The sequence below is a fragment of the Schistocerca nitens genome, chromosome 6 (genome assembly GCF_023898315.1).
Source record: "Schistocerca nitens isolate TAMUIC-IGC-003100 chromosome 6, iqSchNite1.1, whole genome shotgun sequence".
Lineage (NCBI taxonomy): Eukaryota > Metazoa > Arthropoda > Insecta > Orthoptera > Acrididae > Schistocerca > Schistocerca nitens.
Genome location: NC_064619.1, coordinates 412,512,462 through 412,530,285, shown reverse-complemented (window position 1 = coordinate 412,530,285; position 17,824 = coordinate 412,512,462). Strand labels below are relative to the sequence as shown.

Below are 17,824 nucleotides of genomic sequence, written 5' to 3'. Positions count from 1 at the left end.
CGATGCGTCCACTGCTGGCATCGCCGGCGGGAGAACAGGCGGCGGTGGCGGCAGCGGCGGCGGCGCGTCGCCATGGGGCAAAATGGAAGGCAGCGTCGGTAACACTTGGGGCTGAGGCGAGTCAGTAGATGGGTCCCCAGGGCGCTGACCAGACGGCACCGTCGCTGAAAGCAGACGGGGAGCGGCAGAACCCGTGCAACGACAGAGGCGCAGCTGATTGAGATGCCGACGCACCTCACCAGAGGCCCCCAAAACCAGATACATAGCACGGCCGAGGCAGCGAAGAATGCGCCCTTCAAGCCAACGCTGTGAACCTCGATAGGTACGATAGTAGACAACGTCGCCCAGAGCAAAAGCAGGTGTCTGCCGCTGCACAGGAACCTGATGCGGTGGATGTAGCAAAGACATCATGGTTCGATGAGGACGACCGTGGAGCAACTCAGCTGGCGAGCGACCATCTCGGGGCTGAGAGCGATACGAGGACAAAAAGAGCAACAACACGTCCTCCCGAGAATGCGACTCTTAACTTCAACATCTGTGACTTGAAAGTCCTGACCAATCGTTCAGCGGCACCATTTGACTGAGGCGAAAACGGCGCAGATGTCAGATGGTGAATACCATTGGCCTTGCAGAATGACTGAAATTCTGCGGACATGAATTGTGGGCCATTATCGGAAACAATAGTCTGTGGAAGACCTTCAATGCAAAAGATAGCGGATAACGCTTGGATGGTGGCAGAAGATGTCGTGGAAGACATCCGGACAACAAAAGGAAAATTATTGAATGAATCGACCAGAACCACCAGAATGATCCAACAAAATCGATGTGTAAGCGTTGCCAAGGGGAAGTGGCTTTTGGCCATGCAAAGAATTGCCGCAGTGGTGAGGATTGTTGTTTGGCACACGCCATGCAAGAAGAGCACATTTGTGTAATCGCAGCATCGATTCCGAACCAAGTACAGTGCTGACGAGCAAGTTGTTTCGTTCTCACTATACCCCAATGTCCTTGGTGGAGAAGCCGTAAGACAGAGGACTGTAACGAACGTGGGACCACGACCCTGGACTGATCATTATCAGAACGCAACAGCAAAACACCACGTTGTACAAAAAGTCTCTCCTTGTGAGCAAAAAATTGGCGAACCAACGGATCCTCGATCCGTGACTTGGACAAGGGTCATTGCGTAGCAACAAAACGCAGAACGGTAGCAAGGACAGCGTCAGCAGCTGTGGCTGTAGCTACACGACGAAATCAATCGGAAATGATTCGACCACGTCATTGGTTTCTGCATCAATGAACATGCAAGCAAGTTCGGAAGAATCGAATGCTCTATCCTCAGCAACAGGCAAACGGGACAACGCATTGACGTTTCTGTGCTTAGCAGTGGACCGATACAAGATATCGTAGCAGTACTGCGAGAGGAAAATAGACCAGCGAATGAATTTCTGTGCTGTACGTGGAGGTACAGGCTTGGTCGGATGAAAAAGCGATGTCAAAGGTTTGTGGTCTGTGATGATGGTAAAGTGACGGCCATACAAGAAATCATGAAACTTTGTAACACCAAATATGAGAGCCAATGCTTCTTTTTCGATCTGTGAATAATTTCTTTGCGCCGATGAGAGCAATTTGGACGCAAAGGCAATAGGGCGATCATGCGATCTATCTTTGTGCGCAAGCACAGCACCGATCACAAAATCCGATGGATCCATCAACAACAAAAGGGGCTTCTGGGGATCAAATGGCGTGAGGCAAGTAGTGGAAAGCAACGCCGATTTCAACTGGCAAAAGGGGCGTAAGCGATGAAGCGGAGCTGAAATGGAAGAGGTGTGGCGCACATAGCGATGATAATAATTAATTTTTCCCAGCACACTCTGTAGCTGCTTCAAATTCTGCGGCGAAGGCAAGTCTTGTATGGCACAGAGGAGCTCGGGACTAGGATGTATGCCTTGGGCATTGAGTACATGTCCCAGGTAGGGTAAGTCACGAGCAAAAAACACACATTTGTCCTTCCGCAAGCGAAGACCATTTTGTCGCAAGACCTGAAATAATGTTCTGATATTGGCTAAATGTTCTTCTTCAGTTTTTCCGGAGATCACAATATCGTCCAGATAGTTTGCTGCAGTAGGGACCGACGCGCAAACAGTTTGTAGATATTGCTGAAACAATGCAGGGGCGGATGCACACCCGAATGGCAGTCGTTTGAATCGGTACAAACCAAGATGCGTGTTAACCACCAAAACGCACTGGGATTCTTCGTCCACCGGTATTTGCAAGTACGCATCTGCTAGGTCCAACTTCGAAAAATATTTACCCGGGCACAGTTTGACAAAAAGATCTTCCGGGCGGGGTAAAGGAAAAGTTGCCATTACTAGTTGTGGATTCACTGTTGCCTTGAAGTCCACACAAAGTCTCAATTTTCCAGAAGGTTTTGGCAAAATTACTAAGGGTGATGCCCCGAGAGAAGCCTGCACACGTTCAATTACACCTTGTGATTCCAAATCGTTTAATGTTCTTGCAACCTCATCACGCAATGCAATCAAATGTGTTTCATTCACCGTCTCTCTATCTATTGACAGGGCTATCACAAGTTCTGGAAATCAGGGAACATCTGGGAAATGTGAAAAAAAAAAAGCACTGGAAAAACATTGATTTTGTCTCACTGGATGAAATAGTTCGTTTACTGAGATGTCACACATCTTCACCGGCTGGACACGCCTGAATATGTGCGCCGCTTCCCTACTTCCTCATTCTTACTGCTTCTCCCCTTTCTACCACTCTTCTCAGTTTCAAGTCCGCGCTGCCATCACTTCTTATGGCACTCGTGTATGCATAAGTTGTGTCCGAGTGATTGTGTGAATGTGCGTGCACTCTCATTTTCTGACAAAGGATATGGCCAAAAATTTAGCTGTGAAAATGATTATCTTTTGTATGTGCTTGTCTGCGGCTCATCAATCATCTTTACAGTGAATTTCTACCTGTCATCATTAGTATTGATTCTCAGAGTATTTGTGCAAGTTATTTGTTGCATGGATTGATCACTGCAGTCTCATTTTATCAACATGGTGTCTGTGACACATGAATAGCTGGCCACATGAGTGGACTTCCATGAAGGGTCTCTCTAATGGATGGGGCCTGCTGATCTGAAGTCAATAGTTTCTCACTAATGTGCAAGCCCTGCCTGTCAGATCTAGCCCCACTGATAAGCCCACAGTCCCGGTCTGTTTGTGTGTAGTGTAACATGGCAAATTTTCATGGTTTATCCATGGACCCAGGACTGTTATGCTGCTCAGCAGGCGAGAGGCCATGGGCGATGGATTTCAGGAAGTGCAACTGTCTCGCTCCAAGTACAGTGTACAGTTTTATAAACATTTTATTTATACTAGTACATTTTGGCACTTCAAAAGTGGTTTATATATTAGAAAGTATGGATGATAAAGAGAGGAAAATTGTGGCGGTCACTGGCAGTTTGCATGTTATGTATTCATGTATTTGTTGAAAGAAAAATCACACAATACCTGTGCAATAACAGACATTACGTAGTGGGTAATAACCAACAGTAACAGATATAGTGGAACCAACATTTTATTGGCGATCACCGATTTTGTTGGTTTACACAATTCTTCCCCATTTATACACATCTTTCAAGGGACCTATTTTTTTCTGATGTTATTTCTGAAACCAGTGAAGGTATTGTAAATCTGTCTTGTGACACCAACAAAATGCATATTTTTGTCACAAAATGTGTTTCATTTAATTGAAATAAAATTACAACATTGGTCTTAATGAAACACATATACCATTCGGTTTGCTTTCTTTATCTAAAACCAGCTCATTACAAAAGATGTTGACGTTAGTACCTAAGATTTTTGCTCACGTTTAGAAATATTTTTTGTCAACTTATGTCTTTGCTTACCCTAGAGAGCTCTAAATTTGTCTGGAAATCAGGGAAATATCAGGGAATTTGACTTCGGGAAACTTGTGGTAGTCCTGTATAGCCCTATGCTTTATTTTAAGCCTGTTATGCAGTAATCTCTGTTTCTTTAGAAGTTTCTTTACAGTGACTGTATACCATGGAGGTTCCCTCCCATTACGGACTGTTCTACTGGGTACATATCTATTCATTGCACGGTCAACTATTCTTTTAAACTTGTGCCAGATTTACTCTGCATGTCTCTGACCTATGCTGAAAGTTTCAAGATCCTCATTGAGATATGACACTACTGATTTTTTATTTAGTTTACTGAACATACAAATCTTTCTGCTTATTTTAGATGTCCTTTATACTTTGGTACTCATTGTCGCCACAACCGCATCATTGTCACCGATACCAGTTTCGAAGTGGACATCTTCAAAGACATTAGGTTTGTTTGTTGCCATTAGATCCAATATGTTTCTGTCACGAGTGGAGTCCCTAACTATCTGTTCTAGGTAGTTTTCAGAGGAAGCATTTAGTAAAATTTCACAGGCTGTCTTATCATACCCACCACTAACAAAACTGTAATTTTCCCTATTAATTGTGGGATAATTAAAGTCTGCATTCATGATTACAGTATGATGGGGGAATTTATGTACAAGTGAACTGAATTTTCTCTACAGTTTTCAGTTACTCTGATGGGTGTTAGAAGTATCTCATTGTCATTTTATGTCCACCCCTGATACTGAGTCTTGCCCTATCAAACTCACATGCGGCTTCAGTTCCTATCTCAGTGGATTTGTGTTTCTTATCTACTGCGACAAATATACCTCTTCCATTTCCTAATTGCCTATTCTTTCAATATACACTTAAATTTTACCAAAAATCTCAGTGCTATCAATTTCAGGTTTCAACCAGCTTTATGTACCTAGTGTTACATAGATCCAGTGCTTTTAACGAGTGCTTCTAATTCTGGAACTTTGTTGTGAATGCTTTGGCAATTTACCAATAGGATTTTAATACTTTCATCTTGTAATATTATTGGGATTTCCGTCGTATGAAAGCTGTGAGTACCCTTGGAAAGGCATTCACCTATCTGTATATTAAATGATCAACTTATGAGATGAGATCTATTCTTTGAAAGACATTTGTTTTATATAATTTACATAACAGTAAAGATGCGCATCTAGCGTGGACACTAATACATCGATTGCGCAGTCAAAGAAACATTTTAACAGAAGCTGAACTGTCATTCCGCTTCGATCTAAATAAAAGATGACAGTAAAAAAAAAAAATTGTAGATCTTCAGATTTTAATGTACTTCTGCTTGTTATGTGAAAACGTAAAGGTGGTCGACTTTAAGCTAGAAAAGTGAGCGGTCTTGCCAGCGTGCAGACAACATTATTAATTAATAAAATTCAAGTAATTTATGTTCAAAACTGTAAATCGGCAAGTTATTGTTATGAAGGTGTTGAACAGTGCAAGAATTGTCTTTAACGAAGGAGAAAAGTAATGACTGTAATTTGTGACAAAAACGTAAACCAAGGAGACAGCACAGGGCAGGCTGAAATCTGATCGCACCATACAGTTAGAAAAGTACTTATGTAAGTTATATTGTTTATAAATAAGCCCTAATTTGCTAGTGAGAATTGTTTGAATATATTTAGTGTTTACCAGACTTCTTATTCTGTTCTTTTCCTTTATACTTTTTTATCCTCCATGCCATATTATTTTTATAAATGTCAAACAGCCTTTACTACAGCAGAGAATACTGCGGCATCCTGGTCGTAGACAGAAGGCCGCTCCTTGTCTTCTATACAACTCATAGCTGCCCCATTTATTAATGATTTCATTTGCAAATGCAATTTTTTTTACTATTCATTGTTAAAGGTCCCTTAGGTAATTATAAAATTCATACTGATTACATAAAGAAATCCGGGTTGTTCTTTTCCAAATAATAGAAGTCTTTGCGTAATCAAAAACTAGCCTCCTTCTGACAACGATCAGGAGCCGACCAGAAGACGGACTTCTTCGACCGCTTTCGTGTCTCCTGTGGCAAAGCTGTGCCAAACTGGGAACACGGCATTCTAGTATGAAATACAGATTTAAATTGAAAGAATTGAAATATATTTAACCTAATAATTTTTTTTATCATACTAGAATCTCTGAAAGACACTGCATTCAGTATTACCCTGATACTTCTGGGTTTTCTACACTTATCATTTTCTGGATTGGATAGATGGTTGCCTAATCTAAAGACCCTTGTGTGCACACCACACAGTGCCAGATACCTGAGTAGCACATCTGAGCTACTAGGGGGACCCTACAGTTTTCAACTGTACAGCACAAGTCCAGGAAGTTGCAGCCTAGCCTGTCACAGAATCTTCGAAGTCTCTGATTCAGTCGTTCCACTCAACTCAGAATGAGAGGGCCACGAACAGTTCTGGGGTCAATGCTGCAAATTGTGAGCTTCATTTAAACTCAATGCACAAGGCTGGTACTCTCAACCTTTTCTGCCAGTTGCTGGAAAGACCCAAGAATGACCTCAGAGCCCAGAAAACAGGCATCATTTGTTCCAATGTTCACCACGATCTGCAGTTAGTTGCATCCTAAAGGGTGGAAATCAACACGTAGAAAGGTAAGACGTTGAGTTGAGAAGAACTTGATGGATTTCGGAGTAGGTGTTTTAGAGTATAGAGGGAAGAGCAAAAATTGTCTCAAAATGTCATCAATGAATATGAATCAGTTGCGGGGTTTTATGTCTTGACTGGACAGGAAGGTCCCTCCAGAGGACCATAACTAAGAGACTGTAGATAGGATGATGTATTTTGAGTGCTCATGGCAGTATCTCAGATTTGTTTATAGAGTTGTCCTTCAAAAGTGAAATAATTGCCGGTCAGGAAGTGGTTGCCTAGGAGGATTTACAAAAGGTGGTGGGTTTAGCATCAAGACAACATTGGGAAAGTCTTGCGGCTGTGGACATAGGGAACGTTTGTGTGTTAGAACATTCACTGCATCCACAGTGGCCAACAAGGAGTCTGGTGGTAATGGGAAACTGCAGGAAGGCAGTGAAGGAACTGAACAGTGTGTTGAACGTAGTATGGGAGGTTGCAGATAATACTTTGTGACACTGGCCAACAAAGGCAGAGGGTCATTCTCTATAGGAGCTCTGTATCCAGTCATAATGGGATGATAATTAGGGAGACTTGTGGGGTTGAGTTCGTGAAGTCTGGGAAGTAAGTAACAGGCAGTAATGATGGGAATAGTTGGTGTGAGGAGGCAGATAGCTCTATCCCAAAACCTGACATCTGAATCTAAGTGGATCATGGTCATTAGGTTTATGCACAGGAGTGTTGGAAAGTTGATGGTAGTCTGTAGCCACAGTTAAAGACAATTCATGACCACTGTGGGAAGCATGATAAGGTCTGGTCTGGATTGGTTCTTAGGTTATTAATAGCTGTGTGCTCCATAGGAGTGATGTTGGACTTCCTGAGGAGAAATTGGGAAAGGAAGGTGAGGTCAGGTTAGAAGTGATGAATTTCTGAAAGATTATTACGAGTCTGGATGCAAGAAGAGGTGGATCACTGTTGGAGGGTGGTTGGAACTCTCTTAAACAAGTTTCTCTGTGATGTTTCGTGTGGCTATCGTCAGTGGGGTGTGTGGTGAAGAAATTTTTCCACTGCAGGGAATGAGTAAAGGTAAGAAGGTCTGTTACAAGTTCTTCATGGTTAAGCTTAGGTTTTGGAACAGAGAAGTAGACTCTTTCTTGGCTATGGACCTTGCCATTGGTGTGGAGGCTTGAGTGCCTCAGCGATACAGATAACTGCACCGTAGGTGCAACCACAACGGAGGGGTAGCTGTTGAGAGGCCAGACAAATGTGTGGTTCCTGAAGAGGGGCAGCAGCCTTTTCAGTAGTTGCAGGGGCAACAGTCTGGATGATTGACTGATCTGGCCTTTTAACACTAACCAAAATGATCTTGCTGTGCTGGCACTGCGAACGGCTGAAAGCAAGGGGAAACTACGAATGTAATTTTTCCCGAGGGCATGCAGCTTCACTGTATGGTTAAATGACGATGGCGTCCTCTTGAGTAAAATATTCCAGAGGTAGACTAGTCCCCTATTCGGATCTCCGGGTGGGGGCTACTCAAGAGGACGTCATTATCAGGAGAAAGAAACCTGGCATTCTATGGATCAGAGTGTGGAATGTCAGATTCCTTAATTGGGCAGGTAGGTTAGAAAATTTAAAAAGGGAAATGGATAGGTTAAAGTTAGATACAGTGGGAATTAGTGAAGTTCGTTGGCAGGAGGAACAAGACTTTTGGTCAGGTGAATACAGGGTTATAAATACAAAATCAAATAGGGATAATGCAGGAGTAGGTTTAATAATGAATAGGAAAATAGGAATGCAGGTAAGCCACTACAAACAGCAAATTGAATGCATTATTATGGCCAAGATAGACACGAAGCCCACGCCTACTACAGTAGTACAAGTTTATATGCCAACTAGCTCTGCAGATGACGAAGAAATTGGTGAAATGTATGATGGGATAAAAGAAATTATTCAGATAGTGAAGGGAGATGAAAATTTAATACTCATGGTTGACTGGAATTCGATAGTAGGAAAAGGAATAGAAGGAAACGTAGTAGGTGAATATGGATTGGCTCTAATAAATGAAAGAGGAAGCCGCCTGCTAGAATTTTGCACAGAGCATAACTTAATCATAGCTAACACTTGGTTCGAGGATCATGAAAGAAGGTTGTATACATTGAAGAAGCCTGGAGATACTAGAAGGTATCAGATAGATTATATAATGGTATGACAGATATTTAGGAACCAGGGGCAGATGTGGACTCTGACCACAATCTATTGGTTATGAACTGTAGATTAAAACTGAAGAAACTGCAAAAGGGTGGGAATTTAAGGAGATGGGACCTGGATGAACTGACTAAACCAGAGGTTGTACAGAGTTTCAGGGAGAGCATAAGGGAACAATTGACAGGAATGGGGGAAAGAAATACAGTAGAAGAAGAATGGGTAGCTTTAAGGGATGAAGTAGTGAAGGCAGCAGAGGATCAAGTAGGTAAAAAGACGAGGGCTAGTAGAAATCCTTGGGTAACAGAAGAAATAGTGAATTTAATTTATGAAAGGAGAAAATATAAAAATGCAGTAAATGAAGCAGGCAAAAAGAAATACAAACGTGTCAAAAATGAGATCGACAGGAAGTGCAAATTGGCTAAGCAGGGATGGCTAGAGGACAAATGTACGGATCTAGAGGCTTATCTCACTAGGGGTAAGATAGATACTGCCCACAGGAAAATTAGAGAGACCTTTGAAGAAAAGAGAACCACTTGCATGAATATCAAGAGCTCGGATGGAAACCCAGTTCTAAGCAAAGAAGGGAAAGCAGAAAGGTGCAATATTCTTCAGGACAATATTATGGAAATGGAAGAGGATGTAGATGAAGAGGAAATGAGAGATTTGATACTGCGTGAAGAGTCTCAGAGCCCTGAAAGATCTGAGTCGAAACAAGGCCCCGGGAGTAGACAACATTCCATTAGAACTACTGACAGCCTTGGGAGAGCCAGGCCTAACTAAACTCTACCATCTAGTGAGTAAGATATATGAGACAGGTGAAATACCCTCAGACTTTAAGAAGAATATAATAATTCTAATCGCAAAGAAAGCAGGTGTTGACAGATGTGAAAATTACCAAACTATCAGTTTAATAAGTCACGGCTGCAAAATACTAATGCAAATTCTTTACAGACGAATTGAAAAACTGGTAGAAGCTGACCTTGGGGAAGATCAGTTTGGATTCCTTAGAAATATTGGAACATGTGAGGCAATACTGACCCTACGACTTATCTTTGTTGACTGGAATACACTCTTTCAAATTCTGAAGCTGGCAGGGGTAAAATACAGAGAGCAAAAGGCTATTTACAATTTGTACAGAAACCAGATGGCAGTTATAAAAGTCGAGGGGCATGAAAGAGAAGCAGTGGTTGGGAAGGGAGTGAGACAGGGTTGTAGCCTATCCCCGATGTTATTCAATCTGCATACTGACCAAGCAGTAAAAGAAACAAAAAATAAATTTGGAGTAGGAATTAAAATCCATGGAGAAGAAATTAAAACTTTGAGGTTCGCCGATGACATTGTAATTCTGTCAGAGCCAGCAAAGGACTTGGAAGAGCAGTTGAACGGAATGGATAGTGTCTTGAAAGGAGGATATAAGATGAACATCAACAAAAGCAAAATGAGGATAATGAAATGTAGTCGAATTAAATCGGGTGATGCTGAGGGAATTAGATTAGGAAACGAGACACTTAAAGTAGTAAAGGAGTTTTGCTATTTGGGAAGCGAAATAACTGATGATGGTCGAAGTAGAGAGGATATAAAATGTAGACTGGCAATGGTAAGGAAAGCATTTCTGAAGAAGAGAAATTTGTTGACATCGAGTATAGATTCAAGTGTCAGGAAGTCGTTTCTGAAAGTATTTGTATGGAGTGTAGCCATATATGGAAGTGAAACATGGACGATAACCAGTTTGGACAAGAAGAGAATAGAAGCTTTCGAAATGTGGTGCTACAGAAGAATGCCGAAGATTAGATGGGTAGATCACATAACTAATGAGGAGGTATTGAATAGAATTGGACAGAAGAGAAATTTGTGCCACAAACTTGACTAGGAGAAGGGATTGGTTGGTAGGACATGTTCTGAGGCATCAAGGGATCATCAATTTAGTATTGGAGGGCAGCGTGGAGGGTAAAAATCGTAGAGGAGGATCAAGAGGTGAATACACTAAGCAGATTCAGAAGGATGTAGGTTGCAGTAGGTACTGGGAGATGAAGAAGCTTGCACAGGATATAGTAGCATGGAGAGCTGCATCAAACCAGTCTCAGGAATGAAGACAACAACAACAACAACAACAACAACAACAACAACTACTACTACTACTACTACTACTACTACTACTACTACAATAGCTTGTAATCTCATGCAAATTTAAGACAGAAATAGCCTGGTTCTCTTCCTCAAATGGTGCTGTTCCAACTGTCAAAAGGCAAGAGTTTCTATTTCAGTTATGGCATTGAGTAAGTTGTGGCCATGCAGTAAAAAGGGTTCTGTGAAAGATGTTGAGGCTGTCAATTACAGTTTGAGCTTGGACTGTGTAATAATGAAGGACCAGATTGCCGAGGGTGGGAGCCTAAAGGGATTCCAAAGGGTGAAGGTTCTTGTGGAAGAAAGCCCAAGATGACAGTCTTAATGCTAAGTCCCCTCACAAGGGAACCTCCCCATCGCCCCCCTCTCAGATTTAGTTATAAGTTGGCACAGTGGATAGGCCTTGAAAAACTGAACACAGATCAATCGAGAAAACAGGAAGAAGTTGTGTGGAACTATGAAAAAAATAAGCAAAATATGCAAACTGAGTAGCTCATGCACAAGATAGGCAACATCAAGTATAAACTAAACCCAGGAGCGCTGTGGTCCCATTGTTAGCGTGACCAATTGCGGAACGAGAGGTCCTTGGTTAAGTCTTCCCTCGAGTGAAAAGTTTAATTTTTTATATAATCAACTTCGCTCTCCAAAATTCCAGGACATGTTCAGATTTGCTTGGACATATGCAGGATTTGACGGTCTATGCATGGAAAAATATGAAAACCTTAAGAACACATGTTTTGACAGAGCACAGGGAGAACTGTGAGGCTGTGAAACTGTTGCATTCATTTGTTGCAGTTTATGTGACAAACTCTTGTGTTTTCATCACTTTTTTGGGAGTGATTATCACATCCACAAGAAACCCTAACTCGGGCAAGGTAGAAGAATCTTTTTACCCATTCGCCAAGTGTAAAAGTTAGGTGGGTCGACAACATATTCCTGTCATGTGACGCACATGCCGTCACCATTGTCATATAGAATATATCAGACGTGTTTTCCTGTGGAGGAATCGGTTGACCTATGACCTTGCGATCAAATGTTTTCAGTTCCCATTGTAGAGGCACGTCCTTTCGTCTACTAATCGCACGGTTTTGCGGTGCGGTCGCAAAACACAAGCACTAAACTTATTACAGTGAACAGAGACGTCAATGAACAAACAGACAGATCATAACTTTGCGAAAATAAAGAAAAAAAAACCCATTTCACTTTAGGGAAGACTTGAACCGAGGACCTCTCGCTCCGGAGCTGCTCACGCTATCCACAGGACAACGGCGCTCCTGAGCTCACATCATCCTTGATGTTACCCATTTTGCACATGGACTACTCAGTTCGTATATTTTCTTATTTTTTTCATAGTTCCACACAACTTCTTCCTGTTTTCTCGATTGATCTGTGTTCAGTTTTCCAAGGCCTATCCACTGTGCCAACTTGTAACTAAATCTGAGGGGGTTGCTATGGGGAGGTTCTCTTGTCAGTAGGATACCTCACGCCAGACAAGATTACAGAAAAATTATGCAAGACTGGCATTTTGCTAGGGCAAATAAGCTTTTTGGAACTGAGAGAGGTAGAATGAGCAGGAGTTCATGGTTGGATGACCGAGAGACGAAAGGAGTGACTGAAAAACTAGTTCAAAAAAAGAATCTGAAAATGTATGGTCTAATGGTATGACAGAAATAAATGATGGGTGTCGTAGGGAGAGCTGTTTAGGATGCTACAAGAAAGGTCAGGAAATGTTTCAAAGAATCAGGAAGTAGTTGGCTTGATCGTACATAAATATTTTCATTTGCAATCTGCTTTAGTTGAGAGCTTTCCTTTTCCTTGTGTTATTTGGTGTTTGTGTGCCAGCGATGAGACATCAAGCCTCCATGAAATATCATTGTTTAACTTTTAGTCTGTATTTGTTTTATCCATAATACATTTATTTTGGAGCGTAGCAGACTTGGACTCACCACTCTTATCCGTGTGTGATGGTGAGCAGCCCAGCCACATTCATTCTCCATAAACTGAGTCATGATTATTGTTGCCTTATAGGTATTAAGATCTACCTTGTGTGAACATTTTTAATGGACATCGAGATCTACTCCGCTTGGTTTCCTTAATGCTCTTTAGATGCAGTTAAGGGCTTGACATACTTTTCTTACACTGAGCTTCATGTAACCCAAGTTTCTTTCATACACTTGAGACATAATTATGCTTTTATTTAGCATATTGACACTGGTAAAAGAAAAATAATTATTGTAACACTGAATTTTCGAAACAGAAACTGAAAAAACCTCTTTGCTTGTTCTACAAGTACATACACCTGTCATCTTCAGGAAAGATCAAAGAGAACTCAATTCCAGTAATAAACATCATATGGGTTATGTAATGAGGAGTAATAAAACATCACGTACTATTCCATTTACTTTTTATTGGAAGTAAATTATTTTTCACTTTTACTGAAAGACAAAATTCAAATTATCACTTGCGCAGTTTGTAATACATAGTAATTACATGATGTGCTTTTCTTTTATGCCCATTAACAGTTTATCATGACAGTGACTCTGGTACATTCCTGCTACAATATACAGAGAATTCTAATTGGTATCTTTTTGTCTTCTCCAGCCACAAAATTAAATATTTAAAATGTTACATTTGTTTTATTTGGTATAATGCCTATATATAATACACCTTATTTTCATTAAAATGTTAAAACCTATGTACAACAGTCTACTATTTTCAAATAGAAAACTTTTTACATAATTACAAAAACTTAACAGAATTAAAGGACACACAAAAATGTCATTTAAAGCTACAGAATTAACTGTTATTTTGTCTAACTCGTTAAATATTTGGCAGCATTTGCATTATATATTTCACACATGAATGCAAAAGGTCAAGCTTCTCTTTAGGATATCAGACTTGCTAGTAACTATATTTCATGGTGTGATTAATCAGATCATCTTTGTGGAGTACTGAGATCTTTTTGTCAGCCATTGAATTTGTCCAGATCATCACAAGATTTTGATTTGTTGGCTCTGTAAAAGATGAAAATCACTCAGCTGCATAAACTTTTAATTACTACAAAATAAAATGCACTGTAAGATGAAAATAGAGGACCAAAGACTTAGACACTGGATATCTTTAAAACTTGTTGAGAAGGTAATGCAACAGAAGATAAAATAATTATTTGCTTGCCTTACATTTAATCGTACACGTTAAACATAGCAAAATGGTTCTGACCCACCTGCTACCATTCTACTACTTTGAATAATATTCTTTTCCAAATGTATGTACTAATTTAATCACTGTTAATTTCCATGATATAATTAGTTTTACAGAAAAATTCTTTATTTGAAATAAATCAGTAATTGAACTTGCCCCAATAGCATGTCTTTGTCAGCTAACAACATCATCTACACAAGGTGGCCTAACTCAGTGGATAGTCCTTATTTTGGACTTTTCAGTAACCAATTTCATTTATTTGGAAACTCATTAATTAAGGAAATTAATTATTGTTTGACCATAAACTAAAATATTTTAGCCATGTGTGTTCTTCACCCTATGTAGGTGCTGGGTTTGACATTGTACTTTTGTCACTTTAATTTTTTATGAGGTGAATAGTGCTTTTGTTTGTTCCAAAGGAGTCACTAATTAACAATATAATGAAATTATCAAAATTATGAACCCAGAAATTTTATTTGCAAGTAGGGAATGTACCATGTAGGTATACAGTGTATCATACAGATAGCACCTTCAGCTTTAATCTTGGGTGGTTGTAATTAATGTGCAGCTACTCAGGGAGGTCCATTGTGGGCTATAGTTATCATATGGCAATGAAACTTGGTAGTTATGCTAAAGCATTAATACGGAACCAATTTATGCTGGAAAAAACTTAGTTCCAATTGTGGTCTCCAGGTGCAAATCAGGTGCTGTACACTGTTTGTATGATGGTATAACATCCACGTTGTCATTTTACAAACCATAACATGAATGAACACTATGGCTATTGAAAAGAAAGACTGTGTGCTGATAGTGAAACTCCTTTATGTTAACGGCAGTGATTACCATACTTGAGAGAGTATTACCGACTGAAAGATCTGAGGAGAGGCCCAATCCCATTAAATGGTTTAAAGAAGATGGTAATGAAATTCAAAAATGCAAGTGGGCGTAGTGTTGCATCTGGAAGAGAAAGGCATCCTATCCTGGCAGAAATTATTGATGACATTGCAGTTGCTGTTGCTATAACTGATGATGCAGCATGTGCCCTTGGTAGTACTAGTGTTCGTGCAGTGTCACGAGACTTGTCCATTCCATAGTGAACAGTAATGAATGTTTTGTGGTCTGTCTTATGGTACACTGGTACCCTTACAAGATCCATATGATGCAACAACTGAAACCTTACGATCCACATCAATGTTCTGAATGTGCTCTTTGGTTTCTGGCATGGATCAAAGTTGCTCATACGTGGCTGGGCATTAATCTAAGGAATGATGAGACACATTTTACACTGCGGGGTGCAGCGAATATACAAAACTGCCAACTTTGGGTACTGTTGGACTATGTGCTGTGCATGAAGAGCCACTACAGCCATTGTATGTGACTGTGGTGTGGATTCACAAGCACCTTTATTCTCTGTCTGTTCGTCTTTGAAATCAGGTGTAACGTGAAGTCTGCACAATATTGAAACCTCCTTGTGCAGCACCTGATTCATACTTTGGAAGAATGCAACTGTGGGGAAACCACTGTTTTCATGGAATATGGGACACCACCTCATGTCGTGTGCCCAGTAAAACATCTGCTCAACACAACCTTCCACAAACCTGTTATTTCCAGAGGTTTTCCAAATGCATAGCCTGCAAGATCACCTGATTTGAAACCATGTGACTTTTGGCTCTGGGGATATCTAAAACAACACACTTACCATGGACAAATTTGGTCCCTAACCGATATAAATGTCAGTGTACAGGCCCTCAGATTCCACTGGAATTGCTAGGAGCAACTGTTGGGCATTTCATTTTATGGATGCAGCATGCTGTTGATGTCTTCAGTGCTTTTCCCAATTCATGAGATATGGAAACAATCACAGAGCTGGAATAGCATGTGGTGGCCAAAATTGGAACTAATTTTTTTTTCAGCATAAATTGATTCCATATTAATGCATTAGAATATCTACAAAGTTTCACTGCCCACACTGGACTTCTGTGAGTTGCTGCACTTCAATTATAACCATCTGTTATTTTTCTAATCATCTGAAATACATTTAAAACAAATTATTGTTGGACTGAAAAGACTGACAACACTATAAACATTCACCGCACACCATTATGAACCTAAATGTAATTATTGAATTCACAAAATATAATTATACCAGACTTTATATACTACACCACGAACACGTATAGATAGTCATGTCCAGTATGCATACAGTTTACATCTCTTGAAAGTTGGCAACTAGAATTCAACCAGTCAACACCTAGATTTAGCCATTCACTCTGGTAGTGAATGTTTATTCGAGTGAATTATTATGCTGACAGTCATAAGCTCATGAACTGTGACAATAAAATATTTCTGCGAACTTTGCTCAGTTTGAACTCTGTGAACACGCAATCAGTGTTATGTGAAAGTAATATCACGAGGGACACTAGTAATGAACTTCTTCCAGAGCTAGCACTTAATGATTGTATTACTGTCTGACATTAGTTATTAGAATTGTTTGCTTTGTTGATTAAATGATAAACAAATCACTGATAATTATATGAGGGACATTACGAAGAAGTGGCCATAGCTCAATTGTGATTAAAATCATAACAAATATGTCCCTTACGTAACTTAGAACCCATAGTGTTGTGTTTGTTGTTTCTTATTGTTTTTCAGTGTAGTTAATAAACTGTCTGAACAATTTTTAGCAAGAAATTGTGAGATTTAAGGTACTGCCAAGGAAGAATCTACTCTCATGTAAATACCCTTACACACTTTGTTGTGTAGAAACTGTCAAAGACAATATTAATGGATGTGGAACAGGCCAAGGTGTACATTAATAGGAAATAAGGATGTGTCAATGGTCTATTAGAGAATGGATTCACAATTAACCATCACTAATTTTGATACTAAATTTAGCAGGAAGATTGCAACTTTGAAAGGGAAATAAATTAGTTGCTGCTTTCACAGTCATTTTAAGTAGTAACTTTTCCTCCAAGTTCTGCCTGTGCCATATTTATCCAGGTACAAGTACATTTATAATTGCCAAAGGATTGGCATTTTATACATTCTGTACGAATGGGGGCTTGGTCATAAACTTGTGCAAAGAGAGATTTTTTGATCTGTGCTGTGACTCTTGCATATTTCTATCTGTGAGCTACAACAACACACAGCTACACAGATTATGATAACAGAAGGTTTGCTCCATGTGAAAAACAAAATCAATTCCCACAAAGAACTGGGGGGTGTCTGACATAAGTATCTGAATGAGCCATTAAAGTTTTTATGGTATTCAGGTAGAGTAAGACCGAAGAATAACAATACTATCTACATCCACTACTTGCCAGACATTTCCATAATGAAGGCATATGTATACATCCACTTTTATGGGAATTCTCTTTGTCTGCCACCAATGTTAGCTACAGCAGAATGGTGTCACATCAGTAATGGATCAGGACAAGATGGCCGCCGAGTAAGTGACGCCAGAAACCATTTCCAGAAAGTTAAGTGATTTAGACAGGAATATAATTTAGTTTAACGCCGACAACAAATTAAATACGTGCATTAGTGTATCGTTTAGTCTTGCCATTAAAGGTTTGACTTTTCTTTGCGTATTTTTTTCAGAAAACACGAAAAGATCGTAACTTCGCGAAGTCGCGCTTAGGCTTAAATTTTGTAAACGTGTTTGTTTATTGTTTCACGGTAATTTAACTAGTTTCTCGGTAACAAATAAGTAAACTACCGTAAATAGCGTGTAACTTCATTGTTTTAATACAGATTTCAGAAAAACAGCGTA

General features: G+C 40.0%; 1 protein-coding gene across 1 annotated transcript in view; it reads right to left on the bottom strand.

Moving 5' to 3' along the window:
- Positions 1–13,238: 13,238 nt before the first annotated feature.
- The window catches only part of LOC126263380 (uncharacterized), a 196,883-nt gene continuing 192,297 nt past the window's right edge, over positions 13,239–17,824 (bottom strand). Inside the window, exon 10 of the mRNA XM_049960472.1 lies at positions 13,239–13,865. Coding sequence (XP_049816429.1) covers positions 13,817–13,865 — 49 coding nt within the window. The 3' untranslated portion in view covers positions 13,239–13,816. The remainder of the gene's footprint in view (positions 13,866–17,824) is intronic.